General features: G+C 32.8%; 2 protein-coding genes across 3 annotated transcripts; one reads left to right on the top strand and one right to left on the bottom strand.

The window, feature by feature from the left end:
• The first annotated feature begins 1,947 nt into the window (after positions 1-1,947).
• On the top strand, positions 1,948-6,725 carry LOC126701030 (uncharacterized). Its single transcript, XM_050399177.1, has 4 exons — positions 1,948-1,952; positions 2,867-3,104; positions 3,176-3,219; positions 6,262-6,725. Exons 1-4 carry the CDS (start codon positions 1,948-1,950, stop codon positions 6,494-6,496), a joined length of 522 nt encoding a protein of 173 aa, XP_050255134.1. The 3' UTR covers positions 6,497-6,725.
• A 1,406-nt stretch (positions 6,726-8,131) lies between these two features.
• On the bottom strand, positions 8,132-12,456 carry LOC126698302 (uncharacterized). Of its 2 annotated transcripts, XM_050395442.1 has the most exons (8): positions 12,238-12,456; positions 11,999-12,152; positions 11,355-11,456; positions 11,083-11,207; positions 10,003-10,289; positions 9,834-9,927; positions 9,114-9,159; positions 8,494-8,659 (listed from the first exon to the last, which is right to left on the bottom strand). In XM_050395442.1, exons 1-7 carry the CDS (start codon positions 12,352-12,354, stop codon positions 9,151-9,153), a joined length of 888 nt encoding a protein of 295 aa, XP_050251399.1. In that variant the 5' UTR covers positions 12,355-12,456; the 3' UTR covers positions 8,494-8,659; positions 9,114-9,150. The 2 variants fall into 2 exon arrangements, with proteins under 2 accessions (XP_050251398.1, XP_050251399.1); XM_050395441.1 differs by lacking the exon at positions 9,114-9,159 and having other exon boundaries at positions 8,132-8,659; positions 12,238-12,453.
• Between the last annotated feature and the right edge of the window lie 5,066 nt (positions 12,457-17,522).

The following is a 17,522-nucleotide window of genomic DNA, read 5'->3' on the forward strand; positions in this document are numbered from 1 at the left end:
TCTCTCTCTCTCTCTCTCTCTCTCTCTCTCTCTCTCTCTCTCTCTCTCTCTCTCTATATATATATATATATTATAAAAGAAATTCCCAAAGTATAAGATTAAATAACATGTTTTATACATTGGAAATTCCCAAAGGTATGTTAAGGGTTAGGAAAAATTCCCATTAGAAATTTCTTGGCATGCCCTCTTTCATTAGAAGATCAAATTTTGTGTGTTCAAAGATATCAAGGAATGAGTGTCAAGGAAAGTATCCGTGTAAGGAGAATTTGTTGTTTATGTTTGGTAGAAAAATCTTTATAAAAGTAGTTGCTTAAGTTGTTCCCATTTTTGTTATGAGTTGCTTTAAAATTTTGTTGTCTTTGTGTGGAGAACTAGATTCTCAATGTCAAAAATTATGGTGAGGTTAACCAAAGAGAGGAAAAAAAGATAGCATGGATAAGCTTTGTAAAGCTATATGAATTGAAACTACATGGTGTCCGGGCTTTCACAACTTTCAATTAATTAATTTAGCTATGCTAGCAAAGAAAGGATGAAAGTTGATGCGTCATTGTAAAAATGTGTTAGAATTATAGCTAAATGATTAAATTTACCACTTCCTAATAGCTTAACATTTTAGGATAATTGTAATTTATCATGATATATTTAGAGCAAAAGATCTCGAATTTGATCATTGTCTCCACTCTACCTCCCATTTAAAATGTTAAAAATCCCATGTGTTGGGCCCCACACATGATGAGAAATTTAGATACACACGTGAGGGGAAATGGTTAATTATGGTTAAATAAAAAAACCTCACAATTTCTATTCAACTTCAATCTTTGCTTTACCTCCTATTTAAAATACTAAAAGTCTCATGTGTTGAGCTCCACTTATTAAGAGAAGTTTGGGCCCACATGTGAAAAAGAGTGTTAAAATTATGGTTAAATGATTAAATTCATCATTTTCTGACTTCTTAAGTTTTTGCGACAATCCGTAATTTATCAAAGTGATGTCTCTAAAAGTTGAGTTTACGGATGGACCAATCGTGACCCACCTTATTGAGGAAGAAACTAGGAGATAGCAAGGCAATGCAAAACTATCTTACCGGAAGAGGCTATATGATACAAAAATATTACCACTAAAGTTACCACTTACTTGATGACTCCATCATATAGATAGGAAGTACCTGTGGGGTGAAACTTCTGACAGAAGGCAATGGGCTGTAGCCCACTTCTTTGCAAATCATGCTTGTACTATAGATGACAAATATGGTTGAGTGAAACTATATGACCTGATAGTTGCTCAAATGCAATAGGATCTACCATCCATTTCTTAATTAATACAAATCTTTTAGTATATATGTTCATTAAAAAAAAAGGTTATGTTTTAGTCTAAAAAGATATATCATTTCTCTTCTACATGAATATAGATTTTTCAAATATTCAAACTTCCCATAGATAGATAAAGAGGTAGAAATTTATTGAATAAACCGCACTCCTTCATATACATCATAATTCCATTAATGAAAAGGGATTCCGAGTATAATATGATAAACTATAGTGAAATCTATCCTTTTAAATGACAAACTATTTATTATTTATATTGAAAAAGAACATAAAAAGTAAGACTACAACTAAAAAAAATACAACCAAAATTAAGTTATAATATAGAAAAAAAAAAAAAAAAAAATATATATATATATATATATATATTTGAATTATAAAGAGTCAATACAATAATAAGAGGATATATATGAAGGGGATAAAAATGAAAACATTTAGATTTAACAATCTCTTTTTTTTTTTTTTTTTTTTAGCCTTAGATTTAACAATCTCAATGTAATAAGGAGTCAATACAATAATAAGAGGCAAAAAAGTGATAAGTATTTGTGGGCAAAAGACATCAAGTGGGGTATTTGTTAGAATCCTGTCATGAGTGTTTTACCAAAAAAACAAGAAAAAGTCATGAATGAGGTTAGTGGGAGAGGGCAGTATGGTAAAAGACTTATGAGAGCACTTTTCTCTCATAACTTTTCCTCCCGATTTGGGAGGATGAGATTTGCGGACCCGGGAGAGAAAATTTTCTCCCGAGTTTTCCATCCTTTGTCAAACAATGGAAAACACTGTTTTCCACTCTATTTTCCTCCCTATGTTTTCCATCATTTCTAAATTCTCTCCAACCAAACACAGTGTAAGAATAAAAAATAAAAAGAAGTGTTATTTTAATACGGGTAGGAATTAAAAATTTATTTTAAACTTTTAGCGAAGCCGAAACCAAAAGCAGCTTCGTACAATTTTGGCTTTGCACACATTAATGTAGAGTATTTTTTTTTTTTTTTTGTGTTTTGGTGATAACTATTTTAGCTTCATTATTGTAAGCGCTCTTTGATATTAAACACATCGTATGCATGTGGATACTGTTTATTTTACTAAAAATTAAAAATTATTACTGAAAATATTATAGCGAAATATTTTTTATTACCCTTTATTAATGAAGATATTTTTAAACCATATAAAAGTTTAGTTAAAAGAAAGAAATCCTTTTATATATAATATAGATTAATTAATTAAAATATTTTATTAAAACAACCCGACTGCCCGACCCATAGATATCGATTAGACCATGGGTTTGCCTTCCTAATTAACATTAATCACAGCAAAACTTTTTTTTTTTTTTTTTAGAGAAAATAATCACAGCAAAACTAATCATTAAGGCACGGTTGGCCTTAGAGAATTATAATTTGGATTTCCTACCTTTACGCTTAAAAAGATTTGTTTACCTAAGATTTGCGTATGAGACATACGTTCTGATTGTTTCAATAAAAAATTATTTTCAGAAAAATATTTTTCAATTTTACAATATTTATTTTACAGTAAAATATTTTTAGTCAATCAAATCAAATTTATGTAAAACATTTGCTCGGTCCTCACGCCCCGATACTTATCACTCCAAGACTCTTCCACTCGTATATCTCTCCAAAAAAATCCAGCCACCCTCTCAGATATCTCTCCAAAAAAACCCAGCCACCTCCGGTCCCCTTTCCCGTCAATATCGGGCTCCAAGGTCCAAGGCACCACCGGCCAGCTACAGCTTCCGCCGGCGCCGCCCATCGCCGGCAAAATCAGGTACTTTTCTGCCCTTTTAGATTAGATTTCTCCTTTTTCTTCATCTCTAACCCTTCTCTGGTTTTTCTTAGGTTCGATTTCTGCTCCTTGCTGGAAAAACAACTCAAAGTTTCAGGTTTTATTTTTGATGAATCATAATTTTTTACACATATTTGATTTCTTGTCATTTTTCATATGGGTTTTTCGGTGTTGATTTGGTTGTGTGAGATTTATTTATTTTTTTGATGATTTTGACATTGGTTGTTTGATATGAGTTAGGGTTTATGATTTTCAGATCTGGGTTTTTTTTGTGGGTTTTATTTATGTGTGGCATTATGATAATTTGTGGTGAACTTATTGTATACTAGTTTATGATATATGTTTGAGATCCAAGATTCCTTGTTAGAATTTGAAGTAGCAGATCTGATATGAATTCAATGTTTGATTCCCTTTGAGGCCATGTTTGCACTTTGTCTCACAATGTGGTTTATATGTATTGATAGGAGTTCTCGTATACTTGGCCTATTCATTGGTAGCTGTGACTTCAACATAAGCAAAAAAAAAAATGCTGATTAGAATTGTGGGACACGGACTCAATGATTGTTTAAAACAATTCCCCACAACCATGTTTAACTAATGGCCCTGAAGCACCGTATATTTGTATATGAGATCATAATCATGTTAATCAGTTTATGTAAAAAATACTAATAGTTCTTATCTTGGTCAATTATTTTTGTTTAGTTTTATTTATTTAATTTCCAGAATGTATGCACGAGGGTGTGAAAACTATTGACTACATCAAAATAATGAATATGACAGAACCATTGTTCACTTCTGAGTAAATTCCAGCCGTTGTAATAGCTGGAATAATAGTTCACAACTTTTGTTGTTGTAAGTTGGACATGCTTTCCTTAAAGCTGTTTTCATGTTTGATAATAGTAGCATTGGTTTGTTATCGAAGAATACTTGTATACTTAGGATGGATTTTGAAAGCCATTTTAAAGTCCATTGGGCGAACCTTTTGTTTACTATGGATGTACTTTTGTCCTATAATTGATTTTATATTTATAAATTCAAGGCTTCAGTTTTAACTACTAGTATTTTCTTATCACTTTGAAAAGTATTTAAGTTTGGTGGGATGTATGTGACTTGTATTTAGAAAAGACAACTCTGAACCCAGTTTCAAAATTGAAACCTTGTGAATGAGAAAATTTCATGTGACTGGTATGGTTTTAAACTCTTAACTCAAGTTCTTGGCCTCAAGGTTTTATCATTCATCGGTGCTTGAAACTAGTTGGAAGCAAAACCTATTTTTTCAAGGATTATTATTTTGATCCCATCTGTACTCTAGGTTTTAAGCATGGTTATAATTTGAAATATTATGGGTTTAATTTCGGGACGAAATTCTTTTAAGGGGGAAGAATATAACACCCCAACCTTTACCACACACACAAAAAAACAAGGGTCAGATTTTTAGACCCACATGTGACACCCCCACTAACTCCTTCTCGACCACACAACCTCACAAATATCTCTCTCCCTCTTGACCGGGTGCCCTTCTTCTTTCACACTCAAACACAAACACACACACACACATCCCTCTACCTTTCTCTCCCGAATCTCTCCTCCCTCTTGGTCTCTCAGTTAGCTTCTAAATTTTCGGTCATCAAACTCTTCTCCATGGTTTGACTTCTCCCAACATGAATGTAAGGTAAAATCTCCATGATCCACCTTCTAATATCTTTGGGTTTTTATCCTATATTGTTAAGATTGCTCTTTGTTGTGTGGGTTTCGTTTTAGGGGTTGTATTGCTGTGTTTGTTGGGACATTTAAGACCTGATTTGAGGTTTTTAATTTAATGGGGTGATATGGATTTAATGTTCGGCAACCATGTGAGTTGGGTTTCTTGAAAAATCATTTGGGTTTTTGATTTATATGGGAGATTGGGGTTAATTTTTGAAAGAGGGTTTCCTTGCATTTTGAAATGTCTTTGACAAATGTAGTTGTGATTGTGGTGTTAACTATAAATTTGTGCAAGTAATGTGAGCATGTGTCTTTTGCTTACCAAGTGTTTGATAAATTGCCTATATGAGTTATAGGATTGAATTTCTTGACTTGTGTTGTGATAATTGTTATATTAGGTTATGGGTTGTAATCCTAGTTGTTTATGTGTGTTAACAAAGGTAGCTTTAAGGTTAATCAAGTCTCAAAGCTTTTGGAATAGTATTAAAATTATAGTAATTTTCTTTTGGGACTGTAAGCTGCATTACATGATTCTTAATAAATTATAGAAAAAAATCACAGCAAAACTAGAGAGTAACTGGCTTCTTCTTCTTCCTGACCTGGGTTTTTGATCAGGTGAGCTTCAAACGTTTCTTTACAGCCTTAATGCTAAAGTTTTTATTTTTTAATAACTGTTTAAAATTCTTGGGCGTTGATAGATTTTTAGGGTTTTGGGTATTGCTTAAAAGCTTTCACAAATAAAATTATCTTTGCTTTTCTACATTCACTTCAAATTTTCATAATTCACAATCAAAACAAACACACACACACAGACAATTTTACATATGCTATCCATTTTAATGGTTGATCTTAATTACATGAAAGAATGAAACAGGTTGAAGTGGACCAATAAGTAGAAGTAGCTGAGAGTGAGAAATGTCAGGCCAAGAGAAGCATCTTGAGGACTGCTCAGTCTCCAAGTCAGTGTGTCTATATATATATATATTATATTCGTTTTTATCTTTCTTGCTATGTTATTGTGTTGAACCAAGAGTACAGTGAAATGGGTGTGTTTGTGTGATTAAAAGTTTGATATCTTGAACCTCTTTGATCCTCACCTCCCAGTCCTACCTTTCTAACTTTAAATGGCCAATTGGCATAATAATTTTCTGGAGTTAGCTTTGTGCTTCTCATTTCAATTGCTTTGCTAGTTTCATCGATCTATTACTTTAAGGGAAGAAAAACTAGAAATTCTATCAAAATGTTTATTTCCCAACCCTTGCTATCCTTTATTTATGAAATGAAAAGCAAAAAACCATTATCTTGTTTTCATTTTATGGGGTCATATCTCAGGTGTTTGCTTGACATGGTAGATAAATGTCCTTTTCTATTTTTAATATATTGAGTGTTATAAATAAAAATGTGATGGTTGTTACTGAGTGTCAAATGTTCGCAGCGCTCTGGGCACATGGGTATTTTCAGTAGCAGGGGCTTTGCTAGCAATTCCAGTGGGTATAAAACGGAAATCTCTAGCACCCCTTGTGTTCTTCGGCACAACTGGTACGATGCTTGATATTATCATGGGAATCACTGCCTGCGAAAGAGAACATGCAGAACGCCAGATGCAGCTGTTAGAAGCTCAAAATTCTGCAGCTGATGCTTCTCTTGCTGAGACTGTTGCAGAGTCTTGATGTCAAGCTTATAGTCAGATGCCTCATGTTTGGAAGCTTTCAGTTTGTTTCAACTTGCTTTGCTGTAAAAGATGAATATTTCTTTGATAAGTGAAAAAAATTTCTTTTCCCATGATTTCTATGTTCACTTGTTCATTGCATTAAAAATCACTCTAGAGTTTGTTGGCGGTAAACTCCAAATAATCAGCTGCAAAACTATTCAGCTAATAATACTTTAGTTTTTGTGTCACTTTATGTTGATTTATTTGGGGACGGGAGAAAGGCCCTGGTTTGTTTAGCTGAGAATATGCTTCTGCAGGTGATCTCTACACATTTAGTTCACCATGAAAAATCTCTAAATCACTTGAAAAATAAGTGGATTTGTTGGGTTAAAATAGATCACCAATAAATCAAAGAGGCACTAATAAATCACCAAATAACTAATATGCAGTAGAAAATAAATAACTCGGTGATTAGTTGATGAATCGGGAAAATCTCTTGTAAGACAAAAATCTCATAGGGTGAATTTAATGCTATCACTCTAAGAATCTATTAATCAATAATCAAGCGGTAATAAGTATGAGGAATTTTACCATTATCTTGGCCTATCTTAAAATACTGACTTACAGTTGAACTTTCGCTTTAGTACCCAATTAAACTTGATCTTGTAACAAACTTCTTTGCTTTGCACAAATCTCCAATCTGTAACTATTCATTTGCATAGATCCTAGTACATGACTAATTTTAGCAACTTAATTGATTGTTGTTGGTCGCAATACCCAATTAAACTTGATCTTATAGCAGACTTCTTTGCTTTGCACAAATCTCCAATCTGTAATTATTCCTTTGCACGGATCCTAGTATGTGACTAATTTTAGCAACTTAATTGATTGTTGTTGGTTGCAAAGTTCTTTACTTCATAAACGATGAAGATCAGGAAGCACTTGGTTACAAAACCCTAAGGCCAACAAATGCAGTAGCTTCACATAGAGTATATGAGTTTTAGGTTTCTGTTTCCATACTTGATGACTTTTAAAATAAACCTTATATATATGAATAGGGTTATAGAGAGAGAAACCCTAATCATTTAAATCATCCTGGGCCGAAATTCAGATTTGAGAATTTTGAATTTGTAGTTCTCGACAAATTGAGCTTGTGTCAAGACTTAATGAAACGGCTTTTCTTCACTTATTTCTTGAATCAATCTTCATGTTTTTAATGATATCACTTGATGTCTCTAAGTAGCATACTTCTTGATATATTAAACTCATCTTAGATCTACTCAATTATAAGTGAAGTGCGTTTTGTCAAAGAATAGCTAATACATAGAAAAAATGGCCCTACTAGGACTTGCAAGTTATTTAGTTACAAATAAACGTAAAGTTGACCATCTTACATTTCATGATAACTATAATTTGCTTAAAGTGAGCTGTATACATTGACTAAAGATCTCCAAGTACTGCCCTGTGATCATATTTTAATTTGGAAGAGGAGGTCATTGAAATGCTTAGTTGCCAAGTTGACCATCTTATATTTACAATGATTTTTACTCGCTTAAAGAGAGCATTGGCTAAACATCTCCAAGTACTTCCCTGTGTTCATATTCTTAATTTGTCGAGGTAATTAAACTGGTCTGTCGCATGACTCGCACGTGTATGTTATAATGGATTTTTTTGAACGGTTATCCATATAAGAAGATACTGTAACATAAATTCCACAGATTCCAGGAATGAAATGTACTTTGGATCATTTTGCTCTGAAGCATGGCATCGACATGGAAACCATTTGAAACCTCCCATTTTCCCTATCTAAGCTGGCATTTACAGTGACTTCAAACTTCAAAGGACTGTTCTTTCCTTGTTGTAGCAACAATTTTAGAAAAAATAACCAAATGAAATACAGCTTCATCTTTTTGTCACAACTTTGTTTTCCCTTCCCTTTGAGACTCATCTCTGGATCTGATGAAAAAGAACCTGGAAATCCAGCAGCAGCTTTGGGGTGATTTGAGACTCTAGTGCAAAAATGCCTGTCCTTGTGAACATCTTTTGGATCAGGCTGCCAATCGTGCTTTTCCTCTCTATAGCATAAGTAGACCCTTTCAGCCCTAATGTTTCCAAACAAGATTTCTGCAGCCTTGTTCCTGACAAGTAAGGGCAAGTATTCTGATTCATCCCATACATACAACTGCAGTTGAATGCAAAGATTAGCTTAACACGTTGAAAACATATAAGAACATGCAAAAACTAACAGAATCTAAAGTAGTTACCAATCGCAAGATGATTAATGTTGATAATGAATAAGAATCTAAAATAAAATTATTATAAGTTCATTTGGATGTTCGTTCAGTTTTTGATAATGAGATATATATTTTATCCAGCCTCTGCAATGATTTCCTTGCTGAAACAGTGACAGGAGGACAATTTAATTTACAAATAAAAGGAATCCGCAACCACATAAAAGGTCCCCCTATCAAATCCTTTGGTGGATGATTGATTAGCCATTGTTGAGTTTTTCTAATAAGATATAAACCACCATTAAGGTCCATCTCCATGAAAGCTTTGGCTTTCTAAGTCACCAGATTGTTGAGATTTCATACACTGTATTCCATGGTTTTTTGGGGGGGTAATTTCACACCCACCTAGTGAAAATGCCATTTGAGTTTGAGTTTATTGGTTTCAAGTACTCTGAAAAGGACAAAATGTAATAACATTAGGATTGGGCATCAAACCAGAAATTCTGCCTGCACACTAGTTTATCAGGCAATCTTCATCCTATCAGTAATAATAAATTAGTCTGTCCATTGTTTATATTCATAGAAATGGTGCAAGTCCATTTTTTTAAAACATATTTTAGAAGGTTTTTGGTTCATAAATCATTCGTCTTCTATACCAAGTGATGGTTGATCCCATCCTCTTCTGCTTGGCATACACCTTATATTTCAAGAATTAGGTATCCATATGAGAAATACAAGCTCATACTTTTGTTGGCTTTGTATTCTGCAGTTCTCCAATAGATAATATATTAATATCAATTAGTCCTTGTCTAGCTCTACTGAATGAATCCAAAATGATTAGTACTTCCCTTTTCATCATTTCAGTGTTTTTTTTTTTTGGGGCTTTTTTCCGAGTTTTTCATCATTTTAATTAAAGCATGTGAATTACTGCTAAATGATGTTGGTCATGTGAAAATGACCATATACTCTGAAGAAACATTGGAGAATTGAAGTCAGAGCAAAGAATAATCGCGGGTAACCTCAGTGAACACATGGTTTTCCATCAAGGAAAAAAGGTGTGGAACTTTACTGTTTTAATGAGGAAAATAATATGTAAATCAAAATGGTACAAGAACAAAACCATACCATAAGGGGCCTATATATCAAGCTCACTGCATGAAGGCGGTTTGAACTTTCTGAGCAATATCGTGGAATGGAATTTTGTTCAAACATGGACTTGCTACAATGAAAGGCAAAAGATATTCAATGTTATAGAGTGCCACTGCAACAAAGCATAAAATATAATGTTTTATACCTGTACTCCAAATCCAAAGGGGAACCACAAAGCTGGCAGCCTGTGCAAATGAGATCCTCTACTAAACTAGTGTCTCCTGTTTTATATAATCTCCTGCTGATAAACATCTTTTCCTTCTCGGAATCACCCAGAGGTTTCTGAGTATATGGCAGAAAAATTTCACCAACCAATGCATGGAAAACTGCCTTGCAGGAGTTGGATAGATGAGTTACTTCGGAAAGGGAATAACAGTCCCTAGATTTCGTCTCTTCCAGCACTTTCCAGTTTCTTAAAAAATGCCCCTTTTTCTGCACAAGTTGTTATCAGTAATTTCCTCCAAAAAGTTAAATGATGCAGTCTAACATGAAGGCCAGACAAGAACTGAAGATGCAGATATGATTGAATATTGAAAAACCAACACAAACAAACAACCCATTTATCACCCAGGGTCACAAGCAATAGAAAAGCAATGAGAACACTTGGGGGCATCAAAGCTTTATAAGCATAAGCATATCATATATGGTAATATAATTCTCCAAATGAAAGTAGTATCTGTCAATTGCAGAAATGCTACTGATATCCCACACGGTTTTGAGCTTAACACAAACTGTGAGATATTTTATCAGGGTAAGAATGTATCTTCATGCAGGAATCTGTGGTTACCTAGAAAACCAAAATGGGTTCAAAATATGATATCATAAGATGCATAATATATACCACAGAGTAAACATGAAATCAAGAAGCCAAAGGCAGAACATGTGACTTTACTCACTGTTCATTTTATGTGAATTAGAGTGACCAGTGGGACTACAAAAAGAAGCCAAGTATAGACAACAGAACCACAAAGTGAAGAAGCATTTACCAAAAAACAAAGTAGCAACGATGGCCAAATTTATATGCATGCAATAAAATGACTTGGACACAACTCAACACAGATTCATAACCACCAAAAAAGAAGAAGATAACATTTTCCACAAATTGATTCATTTAAAAGAAAATTGCATCCATGCTCCATAAGCAACAGATTCGTATTATTAGCCACATTAATAGATTATATCAAATTTGAAAATAGAGGTAAACATAAAAGGGTAAATAGAATACTTGATCACTGTGCACGTTAAGATTGCAAAGAGTGGATCCAGACCGCTGTAACCATTCTATTACTCTCGTAAGCTTTTCCTTTGTTGTTGTCCCAACTCGGCAATTTGCTATTAAATCATCAACGCCTACAAATATAAACATAATATTTTACATGTCTTTCTTTTAATCTCAATTAACTTAATACTAATTACATGCTGATTCCTAGCTGTAAAGATCTAAAATCAGTTGAAATTTAAGTAGAAGAATAACATATCGTAGTAGTAGTGCTATACCCTTTGACAAAAGTGATTCATGAGGGTGGATTAAACATTGCAACGATGAGCATTGGACAGTTCTGGCCTCAACAAAATCTCCAAATTTTGCAATCTTTACATCTGAGTTCAAAAAAAGATGTTAAAAAGGTAAACTTAATAATATTATTTAACAGAACTCTAACAGTAGATTATGTCAGAAATCAAACCAAAATTTAAAACCGAAATAACACGTTCAACAGAATGCATTCTGAAGTAGAAGAATCCAATGTGAGTAATTGTATCCTAGAGATAATGTAAAATAGAATTAGATATTTCAGTGCAGCGCAGCCCTTTGGAGAAAATGGAAATGTAGAATCTATTAAGCTTTTAAAAACATCAAGCTTTTATGGTCTTTGATCCTGAAAAAGTTGTAAATAAAATGAAGCTGGAATTTCTACCCAACCAAAAAGAAAAGAAAAATGTGATATTGTGCATGATGAAGTGGTCTTACTTTTGGAGCTGAGTATTATGAATGAGTCACTTTAACAGTTAACACCAAAAATTGTAATAATTAAATTGGGGCACGTTAGAAACTAATTTGGATATAATTTATTTATTTATTTATAATGAGTAACGAAACAAATGTTGCAATCTTAAAAAGCAAATTAGAGTATAGAACTGACTTTGTAACAAAATGACATCACCAGGTGTAGATAATTGCATTTGCTTGTGCCATAGGGAGACAGGAAAAAATGGTCGTGTGTTGTCACCCACTTGAATTTCTGTCCTTATTACCTGATCTCCTCCTCCTCCTCCTCCGCCTTTTGATAACTTGTACTGCGTTAATTGCAATACCAAAATTCAATTAATAAACTATCAAACAAACAAAAAATGAATAACATCCAAATGAATAACATTCGACCTGAACAGTAGGAGTTGATCGGTGAACGAAAACGAGGAGCTGAACGAAGTCGCCCACGTGGAGAGAGGCTTCGGTGAGATCGATGAGGGGTCCGTACCATCCTATTGCTGATGTCATCTCTCTCTTCCCACTTACTTTCTTACTTATTATTAGGTTTACTGTAGAGAGTAGAGTAGAGACTATCAGACTAGAGAGAGTGAGAGACTTTCCACCCTTTTTGGCGCCTTTAATTTGAGGATTTTTTTTTTTTTTTTAATCCGTTGTTTTTTTTATATTTTGAAAACAACTTATATAATTTTTTGTTTGAAAATATTGTAGATAATAAAAAGGTAAAAATCTAAAAAAAATTAGTCAGAAACTTACAAGGGACCTGCAAATGGTAGGGAAAAAAAATTATTGAACCTGATGCAATTGTGATAAATGGTTAGGATTTAAAGTGTTAGTAGAGAGAGAGGGGGTTTAATTACACAGTACAATTGCATATTGTAATTACGTTGAATCTCAATAATAAATAAATAAATAAAAAAGCAATAAATTGCCTTATAATTAAAATGCAAATAAATAGTAGCACACTCAATTTATGGATTAGCTCAATCCACCTTCCTCGAATCACCCTCTAGCTTATTGCTTCTTTCTCTCTCTCTCTCTCTCTCTTTTCCTTCTTAAAAATATAATTAAAACAAAAAAACAAAAACTTATCACTTAAATATTATTTTTTTTTCTTTACAACCTATGAATAGTAAGGTTGTAAGTAAACCTTTTGCTTTGATCTATCGCATTTATTATAAACTAATGGGTACCCAAATGAATCCTTGTGCTATGATTCCTAAAGAACCTTCGGGTAAAACCATGTTAATTCAATGTTCAACTCCTGATGCTAAAATTCAAGTTCCAAAAATGATTCAATGGCAAGATGTTAAACTCCCTAATGATTGGTTGTTAGAACAAGAAACCCCTCCTGCTAAACCCATTTTTGATAAACTTAATCTCACCCATATTCAACAATATCTTGATGGTACTGTTAAAATAAGTTTTCAAAACAATCCACCTTTGAGGATCAACGAAGGAAGACATGCCTTCGCTGGATCTGAAAGTATTTCAAAAAGAGATCGAGAGATCAATGAATTTTTGAAAAGGAATTTGGAAACATCCTCTGATTTAAAGCTAAAAGTTATTTCGAGTGATAAATCTCAAGTTAGCTCTGTTTATTATTCTACTAAACCTGAAACTTCCTCTCCATTTAATAAAATTGCTAATGAAGATGAGGAAGACACTGTTTCTGTTACTCCATCTGACTTTGATTCTCCCCCTATTGAAAATCCTCCTGTTTACCAAAATCAATTAAGAGTTTTGACTGTTTTAAATGATGATTTTGAAATTGATTGGGATTCTTTGTACAATGAGTTTATGCTTGCAAAAAACATGACCAAAAGAAAATATTTTCAAAATAATTTTGCTCAGTCTGAAAAAGACCGTGTTAAAAGAAATTGGTTGGGAAAAATGAATCAATTGAAAAAACATGTTTTGTTTTTTGATTTTCTTGAAAACCATTATATTTCAGAAGATGAGGTTTCAAAACAACATTTAAATGTGATAAAAAAATCAAATTTTGTTAAGATAGATAAAACCATTATTAGATCTAGTCATCCTCCTCTTGACTCAATTTTGATAACTACTAAGAAAGATGAAGTGACAAAAGAGGAAGTGAAGGCCTCTCCTTTCAAAATTGCTGATGATCAAACTCCTATTGTTAGTCTTATTGAACAAAACAATTTTACTAATCAATCTTTGCATATTATTGGTCAACAGCTTGTCCGTATTGAAGAAAAAATTGTTGAAAAATCTGTTTCTGTTTCTGAAAAACCTGTTCCTGTTAAAACTGAGAAACCTTTGATTGATTTACCCAGTCAAAGAGAAAAAGTTATGTTCAAAACTTCTCAGTCCAAGACTCTTGAAATTGTTGAAAAAATGCTTTCTGACTTAAAGGTTAAAACTGAGGGTACTTCTACAAGTACTCCAATTGCTCGAACTATTTCCAAAAAAGAAATTGTTTCTGAAGAAAATTCGGATTCTGATACTGTTTCTTCTGTTTCTGCAAAATGAATCTTTGATGATGATTTCCCAGAAATTAAAAGATTTGTTGGGAACTCCAAACCCATGTCATTTACTAAAAACTGGTATTCAAAACCTACTCCTCCTGATATGCAGTTTAAAGAGAGATCTTTTCAAACACAGTTTTCTGTTTCTGCTGATAGGCTTTATGAATGGAATATTGATGGTTTGTCTGAACAGGAAATTATTAATAAAATGAGTCACATGTCTATGGTTGGTATTACTTATCAAAATAACCATGATCTTGATCAACCTGAAATTGTTAATTTACTTGCTACTGGTTTTTCTGGTACTCTTCGTGGGTGGTGGGATTCATACATCACTAAAGAATCCAAAGAGTCTATTAAACATGCTGTTAAAAAGAATGATGAAGGTTTGCCTGTTTTTTATGAAAGTATTGGTCGTGGTATTCTTGATGGTATTAATATCTTGATCTATACTATTCTCAAACATTTTGTTGGTACTCCATCCAATATTTCATCTTGTGTTTCTGATTATTTGAATAATTTGAGTTGTCCAACTATGTCTGATTACAGATGGTATCAAGATGTTTTTACTTCCAGAGTGATGCTTCGGAAAGATTGCCATAAGCCTTATTGGAAAGAAAAGTTTATTGACAGTCTGCTTCCTATCGTTGCTCATAAGGTAAAACAAGAATTAATGGGTAAAAATGATTCTATTGATTATGATAATTTAACCTATGGTGATATTTTCAGTACTATTAAAAAACTTGGTATCAATATGTGTAATGATGAAAAATTGCTAAAACATCAATTAAAAAATAAAAGAAAAGCTAAATATGAAATAGGAAATTTCTGTGAACAATATGGTTTGCCTCCTATTGCTCCTTCTAGGCAAAAAGGTAAAAAACATGATAAAAGCCATAAAAAATATAAAAAATACAGAAATAACTTTGTTAAACCTAATGATTTCTATGATAAGAAGAAAAATGTTTCTAAAAAACATGTTAAACAGAGATCAAGTAAAGGTAAATGTTTTAACTATGGTAAACCTGGACACGTTAGCAAAGACTGTAAGGAAAAACCTGGTAAGTTAAAAAACAAATTTAACATGCTAAATATTGATGATAAAGAGCAAGAAAAATTATTCAGAATCCTTGAATCAAACAACTCGTCTGATTCTTTGGAAGATGATTTTTCTTCTTCATCTGATTCTTGCTATCAATCCGTTGATGATTCTTCTGATTCTCCTAATATTAAAATTGGTTGTAGAGATTCTTGTTGCAATGTTGTTAATGCCCTCACCAAGACTGAAGAAGATGAAAAATTAATAATTCAACTAATAATTCAAATTCAAAATCCTGAATTGCAAAAAGAATATTTGGATAGATTTAAGAAAAATTTGATAAGAGATGAAATTGGTAAAAAACCAAAATCAACCATAAGTTTTGAAGAAACTTTGGAAAGATTTAATAAAAAGAAATCTAAAGAACTAACTGTTAATGATCTCCAAAATGAAATTCATATTGTTAAACAAGAGATAAATGAATTAAAACATGAATTTAAAAGCATGAAAAGTGATAACAATAATCTCAAACAAGAATTGACAATGTTAAAAATTGATAAAGATCTTAATAAATCCAGTAATGAACAAAATGAGCACAGTGATGGAGATGAATCCAGTCAACAGGCTCTTCTTTCTAATAAAGGTACTCCTGATACTTTCACTGATCCCCAACTTGCTTTTGTTAATAAATTACTTCCTCCAAAATGGTTTACAAAAGTTAAAATTGTTGTTTCTCCTGATTATCATTTCATTGTTATTGCTATGATTGATTCTGGTGCAGATATGAACTGTATCCAAGAAGGATTAATTCCTTCAAAATATTTTGAAAAATCTACTGAAAGATTGGTTTCTGCTAATGGTTCTCAAATGAAGATTAAGTATGAATTGAATAATGCTCATGTGTGCCATGATAATGTTTGTTTCAAGATTCCTTCTGTTCTTGTCAAAAATATGACTGATAAAGTGATTCTTGGTTTGCCATTTATTAATGCTTTGTATCCCTTTCTTGTTGAACATGATAGAATTACTACTAATCCATTTGGACAGAAAGTAAAATTTAAATTTGCTTCAAAGTTTGAAATTGATATTGATAATCTGTCTTATAAGAAAGATTCTCCCATGAATGAAATTATTCAAGAACTAGTGATGAATTCTTCCCAATCTTTCACTGATGATTTTAAAGGTAATTTTCATAGTACCAAAATGTTAAATACTATCCATTATCCTAACATTATCAATGGTTCTTTGCAGAAATCGGACAATGATGCGTGGATAAATACCACTAATAAGTGGGATAATAATAATATTCACATTTATACCACTAGTAAGTGGATTATTATGGAAAAGAAAAACAAGGGAAAAGCTCCTGCACAGGATTATTCTCAAAACAAAGGGTTCTCAGCGGGACAACCTTTTAAAAGGCATGAAGGCGCATCTTCTGGGGTAAAACCCAGTGGGTCAACATCCCTTCAAGGAGATGTCCCGGCAGAGGTGACATACTCTAATGGTGATATATTAATTGCTTTACAGGAAGTTTTGTCAAAAAATTTACAATTCCACAATGGAACCTACTCAGAATTACCAGATTCTATTAAATTCATTTTTGACAACCTTCAGTTTGCTTTTACCAAAAACCACCGTAATGTTTTCCAAAAAACCCTCAGAGCCCTTGAAATCCACCTTGTTAACCTTGCTGCTCAAAATGAGGTTTATATGAGCCATTATGGTAACCTTATTCCAGACAATGACCTTGCTTCAAATATTGACTTTGTTCCAGAAAATAACCTTGTTTCAAAAAATGAGGCTCTTGTGAGCCGTCTTAAAGACTACACTAGTCAACTCTTTGGCAAAGAGGAAATCCATTCAATAGATAAAGCGACTATTATGGGCACTGATTATGCTAGATTGAGTCTTAAGACCCAATCCATGTTAAGAAGTGCTGTTGTCAACTTGCCTTCAGATTTACAATATCGTATTCTGGATAGCAAGGCTATGTTTAGGTCTTTTGACCTATGGTCCAAGTATTTCAGGAAACTTGTTACTGCCACTATTCCTAACCCTAATGAATTAGACGAAGGTGATAATGTCTTTATTCAGCTTGAATGGGAAGATCACTTTGGGAGTAGTCTCAGAGTATATGAAAAGAA

This window comes from Quercus robur, chromosome 9 (genome assembly GCF_932294415.1).
Source record: "Quercus robur chromosome 9, dhQueRobu3.1, whole genome shotgun sequence".
NCBI lineage: Eukaryota > Viridiplantae > Streptophyta > Magnoliopsida > Fagales > Fagaceae > Quercus > Quercus robur.